The sequence below is a fragment of the Odocoileus virginianus genome, chromosome 2 (assembly GCF_023699985.2).
Source record: "Odocoileus virginianus isolate 20LAN1187 ecotype Illinois chromosome 2, Ovbor_1.2, whole genome shotgun sequence".
Lineage (NCBI taxonomy): Eukaryota > Metazoa > Chordata > Mammalia > Artiodactyla > Cervidae > Odocoileus > Odocoileus virginianus.
The window spans coordinates 4,594,632-4,619,571 of NC_069675.1; the positions used below are offsets into that span (position 1 = coordinate 4,594,632).

At 39.8% G+C, this 24,940-nt stretch overlaps 1 protein-coding gene across 5 annotated transcripts in view; it reads right to left on the reverse strand.

Annotated features, from left to right (window-relative positions):
• Nucleotides 1–24,940, reverse strand: part of REV1 (REV1 DNA directed polymerase) — an 85,053-nt gene that overhangs the window by 24,483 nt on the left and 35,630 nt on the right. For 4 of the 5 annotated variants that reach the window (XM_070474848.1, XM_070474851.1, XM_020904108.2 and 1 more), the window contains 6 exons: nt 23,320–23,488; nt 14,944–15,096; nt 11,536–12,248; nt 9,332–9,439; nt 7,814–7,930; nt 3,792–3,900 (listed from right to left, as the gene is read on the reverse strand). In XM_070474848.1, the coding sequence (XP_070330949.1) occupies nt 3,792–3,900; nt 7,814–7,930; nt 9,332–9,439; nt 11,536–12,248; nt 14,944–15,096; nt 23,320–23,488 (1,369 nt within the window). The remainder of the gene's footprint in view (nt 1–3,791; nt 3,901–7,813; nt 7,931–9,331; nt 9,440–11,535; nt 12,249–14,943; nt 15,097–23,319; nt 23,489–24,940) is intronic. The other variant, XM_070474859.1, reaches the window with a different exon arrangement.

Here is a 24,940-nt window from a genome sequence, read left to right on the forward strand (position 1 = left end):
AAATCTATGCCTCAGGCGCCATGTGAAGCGGTGGGTAGAAGACAGTGAACAAAATGGACCCCCATGACGTCCATGAGGATGACCCACAGAGGCCCAGGAGAGGATGGACTCAAGCCCACGGGCCTTATTATGAGGCAGGGAAGTGCATGCATAATAGTTTACAAGGCTACGTAGAAGTACACAAATAGTTTAAAACATGATAGGTAGGTTCAACATGTAAAAGCTAAACTTACAAATTAAAGGAATGTGTTACATAATTCCTATAAGTACTATATTCTTATATTTACAGTACTTTCATTTTCAAATTTTTTACCTACTCAAAAAATTCCACAGGCGTATCACTTAGAAAAATATAATACATCAACTTACATACTCAGGCGTACCTATGTCCCAGAGAGAGATGCTTGGGGATCACTAGACACTGTAAGAAGTTATGAATGAAAAAGGAAAAATCTAAGAGGCCTCTCACAACTAAGGGAAGTAAAATGCTCCTAGTCGGTGGCTGGGAAAGGAGGCTTGTTTCATATAAAACAAATGCCCAGGACTTCCCTGATGGTCCAGTGGTTAGGATTCAGCGCGCTCACTGCCAAGGGCCCCGGTTCAATCCCCGGTCAGGGAACTAAGATCCCACAAGCCACGCAGCATGGTCAAAAAGTAATAATAAACAGGTAAAGACAATTACAAAGCAGTCTGAGGTGACTTCACTACACTGACATCTATGCCCGCCAACTCAAACACCAAGCAGGACCAACACCAGGACTTCACAGGCGTCCACTGCCCGGTTTACAGGGAAAGCAGCACAAGCCTTCTTCTCTGTGCTATGTGCTCAGGCAAGGGTACTTGGGTTGCATTAGATAATGTTAAAAAAAACCCAGCTATTAAATCGCTGTCATTGTCAATTCAATATTCTGAAGGACATCCACATCACTAATTCAGGATTGTAAAGGGTGAAAACAGAGGTTTAGAAATTATTTGCTCTTTAAAATCAATAATTGTAGGATATATGTATATCATTACCTATCCATCCACATATCTGTCTTCTAACTTAGTTATGGATACAGCTATTACTTGTTCTCTATGGTGGTTTAGTCACTAAGTTGTGCCAACTCTTGAGACCCCATGGACTACAGCCTGCCAGGTTCTCTATGGTAAATATAAGATAACAGGCATGCAAATCCCGACTTGTGGAATTAGGTTCTACCTTCCTATGGCTTCCATGGTCATGTTCCATACTTAGCTAACCCCATTATTATAAAAACCATGTCTACTGAAAACTCTCCAGTGCCTAAAACTGGGATGACTGTCCCTACAACCTAGTCTCCAGTCCAAGTCCAGAAACATTTCTCTGATGCAACTCTGTATATATTCATTAAAAAAAAAATCTCACTGAAGGAAAATGTAACTGTTAGACAGCCTTTAAAAAATAGGATATCCAAGAGACCCTCATTAGGAGTAGCCTAGAAAATGAAAAAACTACAATTAAAGGACAAAAACCCCATTGTTGTGGGTTTCATGTTTTCTTTCCCCCCAACTTACACTCAAATTCATTTTCACCACTTTTCGCATCTCCTTCAACATTTGCCATCTAAGTGACCCTTAAATGGCTTGCTGCACAGCATTTGGCCCTCGTATATCATCACTCCAATTATTCTGTAACATATTCAGCTTGACAATCACCATCTGTGGTACAATACAAATGCCCTATCCAAACACCAACAGAGGCCTGGAGTCCAAAACCACCAGGAGCTGGCAACACTCCTAACTCTGAGGCGACCTTGGCACTCACTCCCCAACCAGCATCCAGCAGGGGGCGCCGGGTACGGGGGTGGGGGGGTGGGGGAGGACCCGACAGAGGCAGCACAGGAAGGCAGCTCCCACGTCATCGACAGCCAAGGCCAAAGATTGGGCAAGCATCCCTCACAGCTTCGAGATGCAGAACACGACGCCCGGTCACCAGAAGCATGCCGTCTGTCACCACCCGTAACTCAGCAGGGGGAGACTAGCCCACTGCACAGAATCAGCTCTAAACTTCCTGCACTAATGAAAACATAGAATCCACAATGCATTCAGATCTAATTATCTTTTTCATTAAAGAAAGTTTCAATTCCTTGGCGACATGATCAGCGAACAATGAAAAAGATTAAAACATAACTGTCACTGAAAAAAATCAAAGTCAGTTGGTGAGTAAAAGCCTGACGTGTCATAAAGGATTTGAATATAATCCTTTTTTCTTAGATATCCTTTTAATAAAAAAATTGGCAAGATTTTAAGCAAACTATTCTGGTTAGCTGATGATGTGTCAAGATACTTTTTTGATCAGATTAGACTTGCTTGAATAACTCCAACTTTAAATCAAGACTGAAAAATGTAATATATATATCAAGTCATTGTTGTATACTGTTAATGTTACATGTCAATTATATGTCATTTTTTAAAAAGCATGAATGACAAAACCATTAAGACACTACCAAACAAAAACAGGACTGAAAAGTGTGCCCAGTGTGACCTCAGCCTGCTCTGTAATTAGTAAACACTCCCACACCTGCCAGCGGTCTGTAAATAAGTGCTTTGCTGTTGCTGCTCAGTCGCTCAGTCGTATCCAACTCCTCATGACCCTACGAACTGTGACTCATAGGCTTCCCTGTCCCTCAGCACCCCCTGGAGTTTGCCCAAGTTCATGTCCATTGAATCAATGATGCCCTCCAACCATCTCATCCTCTGTCACCCTTTTTCTGTCTTCAATCTTTCCCAGCCTTAGGGTCTTATCCAATGATTCACCTGTTCCCATCAGGTGGCCAAAGTACTGGAGCTTCAGGTTCAGCATCAGTCCTTCCAAAGAGTATTTCGGATTGATCTCCTTTAAGATTGACTAGTTTGCTCTCTGTGCTGTCCAAGGGACTCTCAAGAGTCTTCTCCAACACCACAGTTCAAAAGCATCAATTCTTTGGTGCTCTGCCTTCTTTATCATCTAGCTCTCACATCCATACACGTCTAGTGGAAAGACCACAGTCTTAACTACGTGAGCCTTTATCAGCAAAATGATGTCTTTGCTTTTTAACACACAGTCTAAATGCTTGCTGTTTTATAAAGTGTCTGTGTTCAGTTAACAAGGAAGAAAAAAATAATGAATGCTCTTTAAATTAATCACTTAATCATGACTCCATTTTTACAACCTGAATAATCGATTTCTAAAAACATCTTTCTAAACTAGGAGGAACATGTGCTATGTATCTGTTTCCTCCAGAACTGACACAGCCGGCAGTAATCAGGCTTCGTGCTGGCAGGCCGAGAGCACTGCGAAGTGAGCAGATGACCAGGTGTGCCAGGGCGGGACTGCTGGGTTGTGACCTAATAGGCAATCAGGTTTTAACATAACTTAAAAAAATACTGAGTACCAGGTTTAAATAACAAGGGATGTTTCCTGGCAGAAAGAAATAATGATCAGAGTAGATGACCCTAAGGCCCTCTTCCACCCGAAAATATCTAATTCTTTAATCTTATGCTTTGAAAGACAACGACTGAAAAATGACAATGTCCAGCTTCTTTTGGTTTTCATCACAGAACCTACTGCTTCAGCAGGACACTAAGGTATTTATTTAAAGTTACCGAGCATTTGTGAAGGCAAAAAAAGGAAACGGAAGGGATTAAGGTTAGAAAGACTTCTTTCTGTATTTGTTACATTCAAGTCACAGGTTTGACTAACCCATCTAAATCCACTTCAAAAGATTATATAAGAAATGAAGTAAATTAATTATTCATTAAGCATTACAACATCTTTAATGCCTACATACCTGGCTTCATAACTGCAAGATGCGATTTCAGCCTTTGACAAAACAGAATCAATTCCATTTATCTGTGCGGAATCTTGACTCTCCCATGTTGATGGATCTGGTATTTCTGCTTCAAAAATAAAATTGAATGATTTTATGTTAAAAACTGATTTTCCTTAACTTTCATTCAAAAAGTTTGTTTACCATTCATTTCATATACAAATGTTCAATAAATTCCAAATAAACTGACATTTACCCCCTAATCATTTAACAAAAGAAAATCTGAAACTCTAAAATAGCTTACTTCCAGTATATCCTTTACCAGCAATCAAGAACTTATCACAATACATACAGTTCTATCTTAATAACAGTTTGAAGAGACACATACCAAAGGATAAATATAAACCATCCCTTTAGGTCTCTGGAGACACACAATAATAATGAACCCCTTCCTACAACTGCGAAAGGATGACACAGCTCTCCCAACTTCCAGCTTCACACAAGAACACCAAAGCACACAGTCTAGACAGCCTATTGACTGCCCGTTCTATGATGTGACCAGCAAGTGAGAGAAGGGTTAAAACACAACTTCAGTTACATCTCTTGGGACACCACAGAATTCCCAAAAAGAATATGCTCTAAAAAAATCTATTCTCATAGTTCTACTATTCTGAACAAAAAAATACCATGAGTCAGTAAAATAAGACTGAGAGTTTTGGGGCTAATTCCAGACAAATACATTAAGAGCACGACGTTAACAACATCACTAACAAGCTCAGGATCTCTTTCCTATTTATTTCAGAGACATGACATTCCATGAAAAATCAGCCAAGTGAAAAGCACTGCCAGGAAAACAAAGATTTCCGAACAACTCCTCCTGATCTGACTTCAGTGATCCTCAACACATTTCACGCGACTATGCAACACATACAAGCAAGTCTGGGTTCCAGCACCCACATACACGAAGCATAAATGCAAATGAAAGTCTGAGGACTGGCATATTCATGGGGTCAAATTCCACTTGCATCCAAAGTAAAAACAGCAGAGCATACAATCTGAGTCATGATTTCTGATACAGCATGACTAACATTTGCTATACTAGGACAAATTAAGGACAGAGTGCAGAGCAGTCGACCCAGTGTCCTGAAGGGGTTTGGAAGGCTAAATATCAGCTTTAATAGTTCATTATTCCAAGCTGAAAATCTGTAAGGATTTCAGGGTTGTTAGTATGACAGTTCAACGGTGGCTGCTACTAACCCAAAAAAGAAAAGCTGAAGCCTGAACAGCCACAACCAGCTGCCTTTCAAAGAAGCACCCATGAGTTATGCCTTAAGAGCTGGGGAGTCAGGGAACTTCTATTCCAAGGGCTAATTAACCCACCTAAGGGAAAAGTCCCACTGCTGCTGAGAACACTGTCCGCGGCCCCTGCGCCCAGCGGCCTGCCTGGGGAACCTTGCAAAGTTCTCTCCGCTGGGTGGACTGACCCAGCCCACAGTGCGCCAGGGCACAGTGCCTCCACGAGCGGAGCGAGCTGCTCCGTGGGAGGCCCGGGGAAATGCAGGGATACACTGTCCCCCCGGAGGGCAAAGGAGAAGGCGGCTCGTCAAACCCTGACAAGCCAGAGGGCCACGTGGAGTATGTGCAGGGGTGGCTGGAGAAATCAGAGAGGACCCACATCTGTGAGAAAGAAATCGCTGAGAGTAAGTCTATGACTAATACAATTTAAAACTCTGGTCGCTCTTTAGAACTAACACTGAAGTTGCTGATGGGATAGGGAACAGCTGCATTCTGAAATCTGGGAAGGGAGAAAAGGCCCAGCCAGGACATCGTAGTATACACGGATTCCAAATTCAAGAGAAGGCCCACTGCTGAGTATGGCTCAGGAGCAGCTGCAAAGAAGCCAGGGGTGGAGACCCTGGTCACGCTGGTCTGATCAGACAGAGTCCCTGAGTATGACAAGAAAGAAACTGAGGGCCTATAAAAGGCTAACCATGTGTTGGCTCTAATACCTCACCGAGATGTACAAGACAAAACATTAGAACTGAGGTTTCTTTTTTTTTAAGTTATGGTACAGAAGGCAAAGATTCTAATTCCTAAATTGATCCTCAATGTTTTAAAATTTGGTGTCGTATCTAATAACAGGACCCAGGGAAAGAAAGATCAAAGAATAAAAAGGAAAGAGGAACGAAAGCACTGGAAAAACAAGTTCCAGGTGTGAGCTTAACTGCAACCGCACTAACAAAGGCCATCTATTCACATTATATGCAGCAAATATTGTTAAGATTCTAACAGGTCAAAAGGTTCAGGACACACATAAAAGTGAATGATGTCAAGTCAGAGAGAGTGTAAAATATAAAGTATCGTATTCTCCTTTTCTAGTGACAGGAAAATCTAGCTTTGACAGTCTTCAATGGCAAGTCCAACATCAATACTTCTTCTAATATTCACCTCTAGTTTACCACTCATACTTAAAGAGGCAGAGAGAATGTGAGCTATACAAGCTTATGAAAATCCAGCAGCTACACCGAGGATGACAGTTAAGTTATTATGAAGGTCAGAATTCTGCTTACAAACTGCTTATGGTCAGATCATTGGTGACAGGAGGAAAGATGTGAGAACAGCTCTCCACTCACTCTGAGGAAGGCATGCTTGCCAAGACCAAACCTCTGGATGTACACTGCGTAACAGGAGCAGCTCTGAGCACCGGGGAACCAAGAGATGCTACGAGCAGTGTGCACAGGCCTCTTCCCTCTTTAAAGCTCATTCAGTATTTACTGAGCGCCAAGTGTGACAAGTGCCGTGCATTCTCTTAAGCTACTTATTTACCAGAATCTTAGATTTCATCTTTAATATCACACAGAAAAGACAGAAAGGAAAACCAACCTACCACAAAACCAAGCTACCAATACTTCAACTACCCACCTTGTCAAATACGACAATACAACTCTCAACAAGTTCAGAATACCAACCTCAAGATCTACTCGCTTCACACAAAACACTAGAATCTCAAAAGCTCTTATTAAATGACCAGGAAAAGTCTCAGGAAATCTGGAGAACACAAGTGCACATGAAGCTTCAAAATGTAGCTATAAACATTCTCCTCTGTATCCATGGCATGTAAACAGATGATCACAGCCAGCAAGAAAAATGTGATCCCAAGGTCCTCCGAGACATCTAATGGCGTTCCTTTCATCTTAATTTCATCGAGGTCATTTCTAAAATAACCCCCAATTTTTGTAACTGAAAACTAAGAACCTGAAGTAACTGGGACGAAATTTAACTGCAAGCCTTCCAGACTACTACACATCTAATCTCTATTTTCTGAAAAATTAATTTTAAAAAATTTGCAGACATCCATGAGAAAACTGGCCAATGTCAAATAATTACTTAGTAATTACTAAGCAAATATTTCTCAGGGAAAACTGTGGGGTGGGGGTGGGAGGAGGAGGGGAGAGACATGAAAATCTTAAACTGTAATGTGATTAGTGTAATTTACATAGTTTTTGCTTATTAACAGCCAAAATTTAAAAGCCAAAGAGACAAGAAAAGTTTCTCATATGCAACAGGTGCAACAAAGATGGGGGGGAAGATTGCTGGCTTTATCTTCTCACTCCAGTAAGTAAAACCTTAACTCGTCCGCTGATGCATACACGTCTTCAGAAAACAAACTTCAGTGTCCTTACTTGGATCAGAGCCCAAAACAACAGGTAATTAACTTTCAAGTCTAGAGGTTCCTACAAAATGATGTCCATGATTTTCCTCCCCAAACTAAATCTATACAACGCAAGCTAATCATGCCTTTTAAACATTCTTCACTCTCTTTCCCAGGAAAGTATCATTATCCAATTCAACAAAACCTAACTATAAACCACTCATTTGTATTATGTTCAGATTTTGCTTTAAGGTGTGACTGACGCCCTTAAAACCACTGAATGAAAAAGCTAATTGTTTCAACTCTGCTTTTATTTCTGTAACAACAGAACCAAAGCAAAATGCAGAAGTCTTCGACAGGTGCACTAGGACTTTGCAGCTTGTATCTGTACCTGCTTTGCCTCTCAGGATCTTATTCTGATAATACTGCCACTCCAACTGGGGGTTAGCGCCAGGACGCAGAGGGGCCCTGCCGGTGCCCCTGTTACTTGTAACAGCCACTGGTTTTCCTGTAAGAAGAGTACGATTAGTTTTAAACCTAAGTACAGGAACGTTAACAACAGTAAAAAACATGTAACAGAAAATTTTTCAAAAGACGTAAAAAAAAATATGACATTTTTCTTTAGCTTTATTCAGGCATTAGTCCCTAAAGGAGACAGGAGCTTTAAAGATTATCAACTGCTATGCAAGTCATCTAAGTGTCTCTGCACCCCCCAAAGTAAACTATTCATGGCAATTTTGATGCATTTATTCAACTTAAAAGCAACACTATCATAGCTTCTCATTGTCTCTCTGGTTTCTTAAAGTAGAAAATAGGCAACACAGAACCTCAATTCAGAGTGGCAGGGTGAGGAGAGAAAGAAAAACTGTATCTAGGCTTTTTATAATTCTGGTATCAAAAAAGTAAGGTAACATCTAAACTAATCTTTATTTTTACAGCAAGAAAAAACTAATCAAAATATATATGCAGAGGAATCACAACCTGACCTACTATAGAACAAAGGTGAGTGTAAACGATTGTGAAATTTTTGGTTTAGTTACAAAATCTTTCACACACCATTTCCTTGTATGTGTATGTGTCAGAAGATAGCTCTAACTCTGTAAACCAACAGCATGGATAATTCATGTTTGTGTGTGTGTATAAAAATATATTTCACTGAATGCATTTGTAGTGAGGACAAAGAAAAAAATGCATCAAAAAGCCAGTCATGGGCTAAAATCAACTCTTTACAATCTAAACACCTCTATCAGAGCTCAAGCAGCAACTACTTGTGATAAAAATAAAGCCCTATTATTATCCCCAGCAGCTTCTGTGCTTCTCTTACACGAAAAATACTCTCGGAAGAAAAGGTATCTCTTTCAGATCTAAACTTCTGAAAAATCCAGAACAAATATTTCCAAAAGTACTGACAGGTCACAAATACCTAAAATTTCCATTAAAACAAAGACTGCACAGAGGACAACACATTTTAACAATGTTCAATAACACAAAATTATTCTACAACCAAAAAACTTAGAATGTCCTCTAACAGAAAGATAGTTAAGCGATTCACTTAAAGCACAGTGACCCAAGTTGCAAAGACATATGCTGCCATAAAATTTCCATTTATTGACAAAAAATAATAAATATAGATTAAAAACATAGAAAATGCCCTAATCTTAGATGATAGATCCTTCAACTGAAGAGGAGTATTCTTCCCTAAAGGCTTGGTCTCTACAGGGAGGAAAACAATTTTTTCTAACTTCCCTCAATCTTTCTTTATTATGGAGTCCAGAAAATTTGGAAGCAGTAACTGATTTTGCCAAGGAAAATCAGAATGAATATTTCTTAAAGAATATGTTGTGATCCCTTAGAATATATATTTGTAACAATATATCAATTTTCTTAATACATAAACAAGAATACAGACCTTTGAGATCTGGTCTATTTCGTATACCCACTGATACAAAGAAGCAATCCATATCAACATGCATTATACAGCTCTGATGTCTGGGTGAACTCAATACTGACATATTTCCTAGAAGGAAAAAAAGAACGTTCAAACCCCAAACTCATCAATACTTTTTAAAATATCAGGTCTAGTTAACTTTAGAAATTATATTCCTAAATGCTTACAAGCAGAATAAAGTTTTTAAAACAATACAGATTCTATAATTGATTATTTATATCACCTCAAGAGAAATCAAAGTTCAGTTTCTTTGTCTCTAAAAATAATTCAGAGATACAAATTTAGTTTCCAAACATAATTTAAAATCAATTATGAAGACATCATGTTTCCTAGTCTATATTCTAACAAATCTCTCAATCTGTCTAAATACCTATCTCAAAGTTATTTCTATGTGCTGAATGGTACATAAAAATGTACAAAGGTGTGTTCATATATTTAGTCCCAGGGAGCTAAGTAACTTTAGCGACCACTACTCCAGGTGGTGACATCACTCCTTGACAGGATAGCCATAAACACTGCTACTGTTATCCAATGCTTAGCAGTAGGTGTTAGGCACTGTTTTAAGAGGTTTACATGTATTAATTTAAACCCTCACAACAACATTATGAAAGAGGTAGTAAGATTATCCCCATTTTTCAGACTAATAACTTCAGTCACACAGCCAGTAAGAGGCTGAGCTGGTATTTAATCCTAGGGCATCTGATTTCAGAGCCCACAGGCCACCACCCTTGTAAAAAGCATGCTCTCATAAAGGAATTTTCCTCTGATAGATTTAAGAACAACTGTACTGAGGTTAGTCTTCATGACAGGCTCCTAAAAACTTAGTTAGTACCCAAAAGGTTGAGACAGCTCTATTTAGCAGACTGTGACTATGAGCACGTTTCCCTTGTTCCTACTAGGGCACAGCATGGGGCCTTGCTCCTGCCGCCCTCCTGGACCATCACTCGTCAGCCAACAGGAAACAGGCTCAGAGAGTGAACTCACACGCTGCTTCCCGAGAAGGGTGCAGCCCGGCTACGCGCGACTATCTGACTCCAAAGCCTTGGACTTCCCTGCTGCTCTCCCTGTTACCTCAAGAAATAACTTATAAATCTTCATTATAATCCTGCTGGATAAGAAACTATTATATAAACATAATGTAAACAACTCAAAATAATGGTTTTAAAGATTCAAGTCATATGGAAGGCATGTACAAAATGTCCACTGAATGCTTTCATGCAATATAAAAATCTCTCATCTTGGAAAATTCCCACTCATAGAAATGATTCATAATTGCTCTTAGAAGCTTTCGAAATTAAATGACCTTTAGGTAACAAGACCAAGGCATGATATAATGAAAATCTAATACCTATAACCATTATTTTTAACTATTTTATAAATAACAAAAAGCATCTGGAATAATTAAACAGCAAAACATAACAAAAAATCCACATGTAGCGGCTCTACCAGTCTGGGAGACATGAGCTGCTCTCTGCACCTCACCTTCCACAGCTATAGACTGAACAGTAGTATCAGCTCATCTTCAGGGAGGAACCATGTAAGCCACAAAAAGCAACTAAAGCCTCACACTAGATACCAACTACACTGACAGGCACAGAGGTGCAGCCTGTTACTGTGGTTTTGTTTTTGATGACAAGAGAAATGTTGAAATACAAAATACAATTGGCCAATCTACTTATATGAAAATACTTAACCTCACTAAAAGTGTACCACTATAATTACAATAGCTATTATGTCAAAGTTACTGAAAGACTTAAATTCATTATGACGCAAGCTTTTAAAAATTAACAGTTACTCTTATCAAACCAATTCATTTTTACAGTAGATTAAGCACTGAATATAAACTATGCTATATTTTACAGTTCAAAACTTCAACAACTGATAAAGTCTACAGGAAGAATGAATGCTCAGAACCCCAACCTTGGACCTATTCAAATTACTTAAAAGATTTTCAGTTAGCCACAATCAAAACTAATTTTGTAAAAAATACTTTAGTAAGAAAGCTTTTCATCATCTGTTATACTTACTGTTACTTACATAACCCGATACTCCTCAAGGCTGCCATGTTACAAGAGCTTAGTACTGACCAGAACACCAGTGACAGATTAAGAGCAAAACAGTAAGCATGACTGTTTCTTAGAAAACGATTGTAGTTGAGTATCTACCTGTGTCAGTTACAACAAGTGCAGACCTGCCTGCTTTCATTTTTTTTAACTTTTCCCTTCCTGGAAAGATACCACTATTCTGCCTCTGCAGCATATTGACAAACTCAGTCAGTTCACACTTCCACGTGGATATGTGGTGCAGTCTGGACCGGGAGTAGAAGTCCGAGATGAAGTTGCAGTCCGAGGGTCGGGGCGGCCCCGAGGGCGCCCCCCTGCCCAGGGCAGGTACTGACGAAGTGCTCTTTGTGCTTGAAGGCCCCTGAACGGTGGAGTGGTGAGCACCGTTGACTCGAGGGTTGCTGTGCAAAGATGGCGAGGAGAAGGGCTTAGTTCTGTGTGGATCCCGCAGAGCGTCCGCGCTGCAGGTGCTCTGCTGGGCCGGCTGCACGGCGCAGTCTCTGCAGGCGCCGCGGCTCCTCTCGGCCCCCGCGGCCTCCTCCCGGGCGGGCTCTGCGGACAGCCTGCTGGCGACACCGCTGCCCGGGGGCGCCAAGCAATCCAGGCTCTTTAAGGCACCGTGAGAGCTGTGGGCGTGCCCATTACAAAGGGCACGGCCATCTCTGGGATGCGGAATACCATTCTGCTTCCTTCCTGGGAACACAGGCTGCAGCCCTGCAAAGCCAAAGTCATCATCTGCAGCGTCCTCATTCCAGCTGTTCACGCCATTGACTCTGACTTCACTTTCCGTCTCGATTTTCTCAATTATGTGATTTCTAAAGCAGGAAAAGAAAAAAATTGCTTAAATGAATAGTGTCTGACTTTCAAGCTGAAACAATTTTTCATGTAAACTTTCTTACTGATACACACTTTAATATCCCCCCCACCCAAATCTGAAAGATTAAACCATGACTTGAATTACTGCTCTTCCAACAGAAGATAATTCTTCGCTAAACTGAAGGAGCAAGGTACTAGGAAAATTTTAGGATATTAACTAACAGTCTTTTAGGTTTTGTTTCCTTTTTAAAAATTTCAGATACTCCCAAAGAAGAAATAGAATGGGATCTTCTTCAGATTGAAGAAAAAACCAAGAAACAATTTTCAATTATTTTCCCATTAAAAGTTAATTGTTATCTATTGATATAAGTCTGAGTCACAGTGCCTGGCATACACTAGTAATGAAGCATTTGCTCAATTAATACAATATGAATAATTCCTGTAAAAATGGGTAAGAAACCTCATGTGAATTCTTACTGCTATGTTTATTTTCAGTTTTTTATGTAAGGTACTGTTCAACACATTAAATCCAATACTGTTGCCCTCCTGAGGCTGGTTACTTTCCCTCAGGAAACAACCAACATACTATATTCATTAATCCATTAATAGGGTCAACTGGTGTAGATAAAAAGTAAAAAAAGAAAAAGTCAATGTGTAAGGTTAATTCAATGAAATTTATATCTAGAAAAATGAGGATGTTTGCCCTATTGACAGGGAATTAGTGTTTCTGTTCTAAGAAATGCATTATTTAGATGCCAGGGTGGTAGGTCCAAGGCAGTCTGGACCCAGTGTCCTGATGACAGATTTATAAATGCAGGAACTATGACAAACGTTACACTAAATTACATCATGCCTCTAATGATTCCCAGTAATGTTCTGTAATAAAGAAAAAAATCACTTGTATTCAAAACCATCATCTAAGTAACAAAAACAAGAGTCTGAACCACAAAGCCGTAATTCACTCTACTTAGGAAAGTCCACAGCGTTCATTAGCCCAGTTACAGTTCAGACTCCAGATGAGAGCATGCACAGCACCAAGGCACATGTTAGACTACCACCCCATCAACAGGTTTAATCTCAAGTTTCTCCTCCTAATACCAACTGGGTCTATCAGTAATGACAGTCTGACTACACAGGAAAACCACACATGAGCTGGATCCAAATATCACCTCCCATTTCTGGGTTGGCTCTGGCTGATCAGCTTGTGGATCTGACCGCCAACTCTGAGCAGGTCCAAGCCTCACAAGTGAGCACACCAAAGAGAGAAACAGAAAACCACCCAGAAATGATTAAGAGAGGAAGGAAAGAAAACCTAAAGCGAGGCAAGACAGAGAAAGTCTGGCCCCTGAGACAAAGAACAAGGGAGCAAAAGGTGACATGAAGGAGCTTTAAAAAAAATTTATAAAATGCACTGAACATGCCAAAAAATAAAGATCAAAAAAGAAACAAAAGAGAAATCAGAAAAGCCTTAGATCTTGTTTTCTGTGTTATAAATGCTAAGATTTTAAATGAATACTAGCACACATGCAATAGAAATGCACACAATGGCAATAAAACACTGCTCACGGCCCTCTTTCTGCACTGCGGTGTTCCAGCCTAAGCAAGCAGACATCTAAAGTGGCTGGACTGGAAATACACCATGAGTGGATAATACATTCACTAGGCAACAACATAAATGGATCAATAATTAAAATCTAATAGGCAAATTCTTCCTAAAATCGACACAGAGAAGAATTTCAAAACACACACACATAGATATTTTATTAGTGGAGTAAGAAAAAAAAAGATGAAGTTGTGCATTCAGAAAGTTTTCTGATAATGCCTATACACATTGATGATACAAAAAAAACAAAATTAGAAGTTTTAGGTAACATGAAAAACAACTTATGTAAGTGAATACAAGTTAAAGAACAAACGCCAACAAAACTACAGAAGGTAGTGACATCGGATCCCCCCAATGCAATTAAGACTCCTGGTGTTTTGGGAAAAAATATATCCAACTCCCAAAGCAAGCAATTTAATAAATAAGGAGAAGGCTCATGATAATGAATCATGATGATAAACCACCTGATATACAAGTTAAGGCAACATACCAATTAACTATAGAGCCAATTTACCTAGGGTTACTGCAATTAAAACTTAAATCAAAATATTTTAAAAACACATAGAATAAGGCCTAGATTCATCTCTAATTCTATAACCTTGAGGGTCATCAACTAAATTTTCACCAACATAAAATATTTATGTTTTTATATTGTTACTGACTTAGAATATTTCAAAAATAACCTAGAAATGCTAACATTTTCATTATCTATCTTTCTGTGCAACAGTGACAACAAATGTACAGGTGGCGTAGTTCAGTTTTTGAGAAGGTAATACTCTACAGCAAATTACTTGTGTCAAAAATTATTACTGCCATGGAAAATCCATGAAAAATTTTACTTCTAGTAACTTAACAGCCATTGGTTTAACACGGAAATCTAATGTGAGTGGAAAAGTTTTCTTGTTTACATTTTACTTATAAAACTGTCGTGATGAAAATAATTTTCAGCTCAGACACCCACCGCTATGCTTCCACAGGATTAAGACAGATGGGTAACAAGGTTCCATGTGTGCCTCTATCTTGCGCAGAGCAGGGGCCAGGCACACTGCCAAACCCCCACTCTGCAGCCTCCCCAGCCCAGACGCACTTACACCCTGTCGCTGAGCTGCCTGGCGATGCTGCTGGGACCGGGGAGGCCGTCCTCGGGCTTGCACACAGGGTTAAAGTTGAGGCTTTTCTGCACAGAGGACTGCTTGCTGTACAGCTGATACGGAATGCAGGACAGCAGGCGTCCAGCTTTGATGCTGAAACGAAAAAGTCAGACCAGTTTAAGAGTTTAATACTGGGGGTACACAAGCTTCACAGAAAATGAGCGTACTCAAGAACAGGAGTATTCCACCAACAGCATGCCACTGCTCTTTCTAGTTTATTCCTTCCTCCTTCGTTTTAGTGGTCCTAACACAATATAATTTTAGTTAAACTTGAAGAGATATGTCTGAAACTTTAAAAACCAGTGGCCAACAATCTCACATTGAGGAGGGGAAAACTAGAGAATAAGATGGGAAGAGTTTAAATACAGAGCTGGACTAGTCAATATTTTAACCATCATGACTTTAATATTAACCACAATCTTTCCCCAAAATTGCTACAGATGGTGACTGCAGCCATGAAATTAAAAGCCTGCTCCTTCGAAGAAAAGTTTTGACAAACATAGACTGCATATTAAAAAGCAAGAGACATTAGTTTGCCAACAAAGGTTCATATAGTAAAAGCTATGGTTTTTCCAGTAGTCAAGTATGGATGTGAAAGATGAACCATAAAGAAAGCTGAATGCTGATGAACTGATGCTTTTGAGCTGTGGTGTTGCAGAAGACTCTTGAGAGTCCCTTGGACTGCAAGATCAAACCAGTCAAACCTAAAGGAAATCAATCGTGAATATTCATTACAAGGACTGATGCTGAAGCTCCAATATTATGGCCACCTGATGGGAAGAGCCGACTCATTAGAAAAGACCCTGATATCAGCTGGGCAAGAGTGAAGGCAGGAGAAAGGGACGACAGAGAATAAGATGGCTGGATGGCATCACCAACTCAATGGACATGAGTTTGAGCAAACTCCAGGAGATGGTGAAGGGCAGGAAGCCTGACATGATGCAGTCCATGGGGTCGCAAGGAGTCGGATACAACTGAGCCACTAAACACCAACAACTACTACAACAATCTTTCTCCAGCTCCCACACAATCAGCGGGGTTTTCCTCAACCCATCTCACATGGGTTTCCCCAGTGATCCCCAATTCCTAAGATTCATGTCAGGTCTATTACATGTGAAAGCCTGTAATGTGAAGGCCAAAATAAAGAACCTCAACTTTAAGAGAAGTAACTTATACTATTTTATATGTATAAGTGTGATAGAGACAAGGCCACTAGAAGACAGGAACTAAGAGAAGGTACCATATACATCTAGGTATCCTCTTCCAAACATTCACTATCTACATATCAACCACCACCGCAGTAAATCAGGGGGCATGAGTAGTATGATACTAGACAGCCTGGCCCATTAACAGACATTCCCAAACACCTATTGTAACTAAGAACTCAAACCAAGGTCATTAAACTAATATTTGCTTTCTAATAAACTGAGTTACATATGGTTACTGTGTCTTTAAATATATCATTTTCAATTCAAAATTGAAACATTTCAAAGCACGTGTGGCTTTAAACCTAAACTACATATTAAGAAAGCCACCCTTCAATTATTTAGGAAAAAATGAATAAAGAGTAAAATATTTTTCTTAGTATCTGACAAATTCAAAAGTTTTGACATTTTCCTCAAAGGGCACTCCACAAAACTTAAAAAAAAAGTAAGAAATTACTGAACTGGCTTAAACAAACAAACCAATTCCAAATATTGAGTCAACAATTGTGAATACTGAAAAACATATGATGATATCCTAAAAATGGAAATATGTCATGTTACAAACTAAGTTCTTTATGTAATTATATCAGTAATATAATGCCCCCATAACACCTTCAGCTTTAGGTAGCATTACTAAATATGCTGAAGTACTAAATTAAGACAGTGGAGAACATTACTGCTGACAACACACTTCAATTCTCATTTACCTAAATAAATTTACCATCAGGCTAAAGCTAGTTTTTATCAAGATGACAGATTACATGCAAATAAGAGAATGAAAATCCTAAAACTAGACTATTTATTATCCTTTATTCTTCATCAAACTAATTTTGCTTCTTTTAACAACCTGTCTCCGCTGACTGGCCACAGATCTTTGTCTTCTTAGCCTCTCCTGTCCTACCTGCTCCCCCAGTCCCAGTAGCAGAGGGACTTGGCCCTACCCTGAGCGCCTGCCGGCTTCATCACACACAGCACAGCTGGGACTAAGGGCTGAGTGGAGATTGAAACGGTGCCCGATGTGCCAGGGGCACGTCAGGAGGAAGACCCAGGTGCAGCAAAGCCAGGACATGCCCCGCTGTCATCTCCCAGCCTCCTGACAGTGTGCTGGCTGACCAGACCCTGGAGGTGCTCTCTGTGATCAACACTGATCACACACGACCCCTGTGAAGGCTGCGGTTACCTGGCAGAACCTAAGGCCTATATAACTCAGCCCATGAAGGCTGGTAAGAGAGAGCCAATTTTAATACTGCAGGTTTCTAACCAGACATCCTCAGAGATGCCCAGTAAAAGCAACTAACACCCTGAACACTATAATAATGTTAGACAAGGAATTTTTAAAATTTCAAACCCAAACCACTACACATCCACTGTACACTCCTAACTGTCAAGACTTATCCATCTGTCCAACTACAGACATGGCAGAAGTGTTATCTGAAGGAATGTTTTTAAAAGATCTTCTTTTAAGAAATCTCTCAGGGATTAACTTGTAACATTTTCTAATTTCACTGCTTATCCTAAACACAAAGGAACTGTATATTTTCTACTATTTTTAAGAAAAAAAAAAAAAAAAAAGCTGAATACCAAATATCAAAATCCAAATTTCAGGATCAAAAGGAGTTTCACTTTACCAAAAGATATTACTACATGATTTCTTTAAACGGTGGACTTCCTTCATACACTGAAAATAGACTCTGGCATATATGAAAGAGATTACATTCTATTCAGTGTATCAGATACATGCTCACTGATGTGAAACATTCACTTACTTTGGGGACTCTTAACTTGGTTTGTCCTCTAGCCCCAATAAACTTATCTCTAAAGTAGAACTTTGCTTCTAACAATCCTCTAAATCATTTCCTATGCTGACACAATGAATTTACACTGACAGTTATAACCAGAATCTGGAAAATTTTGTAAAAATCAAGATATAAAAGTCACTACGTTGATTTCTATTTCAAACTCTGTAGTATCACTGTAGCAATACTATCTTCTTTGGAAATGCAATTCTGCTCATCAAATGTCATACAGTTCATCAACGTCCGAGTCATTCTCTATTAGAAAACCCCTAACACTGTATATTCATCTGCCCATCCAATTCAGGCATCTGTCTTCTTCCTCATTCAAAAGTGAATTTAAGGCAAGAAAGGAGTGAATTATGTGCTAAGGAAAAACTGAACTGTTTTTGCCTTATATTCTACCACTAAACAAAAATTCTCCATTCAATTCAACATTAAATTTAATCTGTCCCCATCTCCCTGATCAACTAAGCTTTCCAACCACTCACCAAGATCGTACAAGCTCAGAAAAGGAAATAACAGGTATGAACACACACATATATATAACTTGTTGTCCTTTATCCTACAGGGCCCAAACTGCTTTTCATTCTTTAACTCCTGAAAACCAAGAGTATCAGTTCAGTCGCTCAGTCGTGTCTGACTCTTTGCGACCCCATGTATCACAGCAAGCCAGGCCTCCCTGTCCATCACTAACTCCCAGAGTTTACTCAAACTCATGTCCATCGAGTCAGTGATGCCATCCAGCCATCTCACCCTCTGTCGTCCCCTTCTACTCCTGCCCTCAATGTTCCCCAGCAGCAGGGTCTTTTCCAATGAGTCAGCTCTTCACATCACATGGCCAAAGTACAGCAGTTTCAGCTTTAGCATCAGTCCTTCCAATGAACACCCAGGACTGATCTCCTTTAGGATGGACTGGTTGGATCTCCTTGCAGTCCAAGGGACTCTCAAGAGTCTTCTCCAACAACACAGTTCAAAAGCATCAATTCTTCGGTGCTCAGCTTTCTTTATAGTGCAACTCTCACATCCATACATGACCACTGGAAAAACCATAGCCTTGAATAGACGGATCTTTGTTGGCAAAGTAATGTCTCTGCTTTTTAATGTGCTGTCTAGGTCGGTCCTAACTTTCCTTCCAAGGAGTAAGCATCTTTTAATTTCACTGATGCAGTCACCATCTGCAGTGATTTTGGAGCTCAAAAAAATAAAGTCAGCCACTGTTTCCCCATCTATTTCCCATGAAGTGATGGGACCAGATGCCATTATCTTAGTTTTCTGAGTGTTGAGCTTTAAGCCAACTTTTTCACTCTCCTCTTTCACTTTATCAAGAGGCTCTTTAGTTCTTCTTCACTTTCTGTCAAAAGGGTGGTGTCATCTGCATATCTGAGGTTATTGACATTTCTCCTGGCAATCTTGATTCCAGCTTGTGCTTCATCCAGCCTAGCATTTCTCATGATATACTCTGTATTTAAGTTAAATAAGCACAGTGACAATATGCAGCCTTGACCTATTCCTTTTCCTATTTGGAACCAGTCTGTTGTTCCATGTCCAGTTCTAACTGTTGCTTCCTGACCTGCATACAGGTTTCTCAAGAGGCAGGTCAGGTGGTCTGGTATTCCCATCTCTTTCAGAATTTTCCACAGTTTATTGTGATCCACACAGTCAAAGGCTTTGGCATAGTCAATAAAGCAGAAGTAGATGTTTTTCTGGAACTCTCTTGCCCTTTCAATGATCCAGCAGATGTTGGCAATTTGATCTTTGGTTCCTCTGCCTTTTCTAAGACCAGCTTGAACATCTGGAATTTCATGCTTCACATACTGCTGAAGCCTGGCTTGGAGAATTTTAAGTATTACTTTATTAGCATGTGAGATGAGTGCAATTGTGCGGTTGTTTGAGCATTCTTTGGCATTGCCTTTCTTTGGGATAACCAAGAATATATTTTCTTATAAGTATTATCTACAACATGGGGTGGAGGGGACTGAAATGTGTGTACTGGGTAGTTGGCCAAGTAAAAATAATTTGAGAAGAATTCTGTAGTGTAGTGAGAGAAAAAAGTAAACACTCAAGGTAAAACATTTTTTTAAAATGCAAATCTAGACTAGAAATGAGAATCATGCATATTTTCTATTAAGAATTGAGGCAAGACACAGAAACATAAGGAGGAAATCATGAGATAAAATGGCAGTCAGCTTATATTTGATCTCAATAGACACTCTAATAATTACGTTGAGTGTAATTAGAAACAGTTTTATTCCATATGAAGTACGAGGGCTTCATGGCATCGCAATTAAGTGACAGACACACAAGCATGTAACGCTCAGGAAGGGCGCGCTGCCTGGGAGCCAGTTCCTCCCACGAGAAGACCCTGTGGGCTGGCATGAACAGGACCCTCTCTCCTCGCAGCCCAGCCCATGAGAACCAGGCTCTCTCGCCATGGAGACTCGATGCAAAGTGGATGATGAGACCAAAACCATGGTTTCTACTGTGCTGCGCCCTGATGAGTCAGAGGGGTGACCAGAGTGGTTTCTGTAACTACTTCACACTTCAAATTTCCACATCAAATTGTCTGAAGAAAGGGATTAACAAAAATGTGAACATCACAAACTCATACTATACCATAAACAACCGTAAGATTCACAAGGCAAAGCCTTCAGTAACATAACTCAGAACTTAAACTAATGCACACAGGCTTCTCATTAAAGAACTCCCCTGCCTCTTGGAAGTTGTGACCTCGTAATCATGTCTGTATTAACTCAGGTTTAATGGCACCTACACAGGCACCAGGGAATTTGAGTCAAAGCAATCAACCTGCACACTTAGAAGTGTTAGTCACTTTTCAAACTGCTCAAACCAAAAACAGGAAAACCAATTATAGAAGAGAATACCATATATCACCCTTTAAATAGCTAATATAATGTTCAAATTTTTAAGTATAATAAACTCTCATTAAAGCACTGCAGAGGACAAGAGATGAACAAGGCTGGGATTAAGAGTGTGGAAGCAAACAGCTCTGATTTACCCTGGAGAAGCCCATGCTTATGACATTACAGACACCGGGCATTTATGTCATCTATTAGGGCACAGCGCCGACTGATCCATTTCTATAGAGATGAGTGAGCCAGTTCTCCTATAACGACTTAATTAAATGGCAAAGAGCAGACCCAATGATGAGTCAGAAATCTGGATTCTGAACTCTGTCACTTGGGCAAATCAGTTAACCTTATCAGTTCTGCCTTCTCATCTACCACATAAAGCAAATACACCACATAATCATGATTCCACAGTCACTTCAGTTCTTTAAAAACAGATCATTAGGCCTGAAGGTGTATTTTATAACTTGTAACTGCCTCAGCTGCATTTATTATTGAATTACCCGTCTAGGTGCATTCAGCAAAAGAGGAGTCATTATAAAGAAAGAGCTGTCATGAAGACCACCGTTTTCTAAACACGTCCACTTACACCCAGCCAGGGCCCTCTTCACCTCCCTTTCCTGTCATCCACAATCTCACCTACTCCCCCCAGAGCCAAACTAACATCCCCAGATCAAAATTCCAGCCCCAGCACAATGAAATGACTGTAAGTGCCCACACACAGGAACTCTGAAATAATACCAACCTGTTATAAGAAAATTTCACAATTCCTTTTTAAGAAGACACACCACTAAAAGCCATGTGGATAAATCCTATATAATGAACAGTGACTGGGTCCTCGGAACACAGCACAAACATGTCCCAGGGATGAGTCTTCAACTCAATACACCAAGATTTAAATTAAAAAACTATTCATTATAGTTTATATGAATAATTTGGCTTTCTGGAAGCCAAATGCACTTTTTCCCTAAATGTACCTTTGACCTTCTGGAATTCATTTTTCTAATACTTGGTCATGTTTATAGAGTAAAAATAAAATAGCATAGCAGCAGCAGCTTCTTCCATATTATGCCTCTATAATATGTGAAGCATTGTGCTAGGTAGTTTGCAAGAATTATTTCTAGTTTTCACATAACCCTAACAGGTAGACAGTGATCTTCTACAAATGAGGAGACAAGGTTCAGAATGGCTACACCCCCGGCCCTGTTACAATCCAAGATGCAGGGCCCCTGAAGAGCTGAGCTGGCACATGAACCCAGGTCTGTTTCAGAGCCCAGGCACAGCCTTTCCACAATATACTGCCTCTTGTGAATCTATGTTGCTGTATCTGTGATGCAGAAGACCTGAACAAGTCTAATCTACCAAACAAATTAGTTTATGGTGTCAGAATTAATGAAATTTAGGGGAAGAAAAGCTTTGGCAATTGACTTAAATAATTTCTAAGTTTGTGTCATTAACACTCCACTATATAATCTGACCATTCTCTCATATACTGATTACAATCCATTCATGCATAAAATTATTACTTTAATACTTTCACTTTTAACTTTCAATCACTCAAAAATTACATGTGAATCACTTAAGTTCTAGCTCATCCTCAAATTTCAGATGATGTATTTTATGTTAGGAAGTTACTAAGAATGGCCACCACTGATTTACAACACACCAATTCCAAACAACAGCCAAGGAACTGGAACAACTAAAAAATAGGTATTAATAATACTGCAAACTGCTCCCCTCTCCAAGAACTTCAGGCCCACATTATCCTCATCTTTTCCCCCTTAGCATGTACTAAATTTTAACATATGATATAAACTTACTCACATATTGTTTATTATCTATTTCCCCCAGTAGAATGTAAGGTCCAAGAAGTAGGGGAGGTACTCTGCTTTGCTCAATGATGTATTTCCCAAGTACAAAGAACACTGCCTCCTGATAACAGGTGCACAAACATTTGCTGAATGAGTAACGTGCTTAGTCAAGCCCTTCCATCACTGTCTCCTGCTCTTCCTTGAGTCGTCTTCCCTAAGTTCTGGGAGCTGAGGATGCAGGAACACTGACCTCAGACCACAGGCACCTGAACTACAATGCAAGGCTAAGGACTACAGTTGCTGTTTAGTTGCTAAGTCATGTTCAGCTCTTTTGCGACCCCAGGGACTGGAGCCCACCAGGCTCCTCTGTCCATGGGGTTCCCCAGGAAAGAATACTAAACTGGGTTGTCATTTCCTTCTCCAGCGGATCGACCTGACCCAGGGATCGAAGCTGTGTCTCCTGCATTGGCAGGCGAGTTCTTTACCACTGAGCCACCCAAGGAGCAGAGCCGTGTTGTTTAAGACATTGATTACTCTTCACCCTTAAGTTACAAAGGCACTGCAGGTTAGGTAACGGTTTATAATACAAATAAGCATTCCAATTTCTAAAAACGCTTTAATTAAAAATTAAACTTACCTTTCCACAATCCATTCTGGTCGAATTACTTTTTCTCCCTTTAACTCTTTGATTTTGGCATTAGGAAGATTTGTGGCAATGATGTGTGTTGTTTTGGATCTGGAATAATACACGTGATACTGGCCTCCATGCAACATCATTAGCTTTCTCAATTCCTCAGCAGATGGGTCTGTAAAATTAATAATAAAACATGCTGAAAGTTTTACACCTAAGAAAGTAGAAGTAGGGCACTGGCTGAACAATCCCTTCAACTGAATGATTTAAAGAACACATCACTGGTTCACCTTCTCCTTGGCTGTGCTGTGATAGAGCTATTTTGCGTTATTCAGCACAGCCTGAATTCTGATTCTCCTGGCTACTAACAGTCAACCAACACAAGAACATGCACTGCCGGGCTCCCTTGGTGGCTCAGTGATAAAGAACCCACCTGCCAGCACAGCAGACTTGGGTTCGATCCCTAGTCTGGGGTGATCCCACATGCCACACAGCAACTAAGCCCACGTGCCACAACTGCTAAGTCTGCGCTCTAGAGCCCGGAAGCCACAACTACCAAAGCCTGCTCACCCTGGACTCCGTGCTCCACAAGAGAAGTCACTACAAAGAGAATCTGTGCACCACAACTAGAGAGGAGCTCCCATTCACTGCAATGAGAGAAAAGTCCATGCACCAACAAAGACCCAATGCAACCAAAATGAACTATTTTTTAAAAACTCATCCACATTAAAAAAAATCTTAGAAAAGCAAAACCAAAAACATCTACTGACAAGAGATGCCTAAAGAGCAGACAGGCTCCTCAAGTAATGAATCTGATACTGACAACAGTGCAGTATTATGAAATGGTGAGGATTTTTACCACAGCTATATGATTGTGATATTTTTGTTATGCTTGAAAATACTTACTATGAGCAGACTTACTGTAGAGCTTGTTAAGACTTTACTCCTATGAAGCTATCTAAAGTTTTATTTAAGAAAATATAAGAAAAGTTAAAATAATCCTATTTGGTTTCCTAATATGAACTTGCATCAAAGCCAAAAAATAAACCAAAACAAATAAAAAAAGGAACTGCCAACCAAGAAGCACTGTTTTGTCCCCAATTCTGTTTCAAATTATTTCATTCTTAATAAAGCCTCAAAAAAATAAATATCAATCAATGTGGTTTATGCTTTCCCATAAAAATGTCTGACTCACTAAAGTTATGTTATGCCTGGCATTACTAGTATCACATTCAACTAATTATTTTCAATAGCTCTTCTATTTCTTTTAGTTTTTATCCTAAGAAAAGGAAAGGAAAGTGAAAGTCAGTCATGTCTGACTCTTTGCAACCGCATGGACTATACAGTCCTTGCAATTCTCCAGGCCAGAATATTGGAACGGGTAGACTTTCCCTTCTCCAGGGGATCTTTCCAACCCAGGGATCGAACCCAGGTCCCCCGCATTGCAGGTGGATGCTTTACCAGCTGAGCTACAAGGAAAACTCTGCATCACACCTCCCACAGCAGTAGCTATTGGCGGGGTGGGGGCAGGGATGATATCCACAGGAAGCTTATTCAAGCAATAAATTGTTCTTAAGCACAAATAATACAAATCCAAGCACTTAAATGAGTACTTTTATTAGAATAA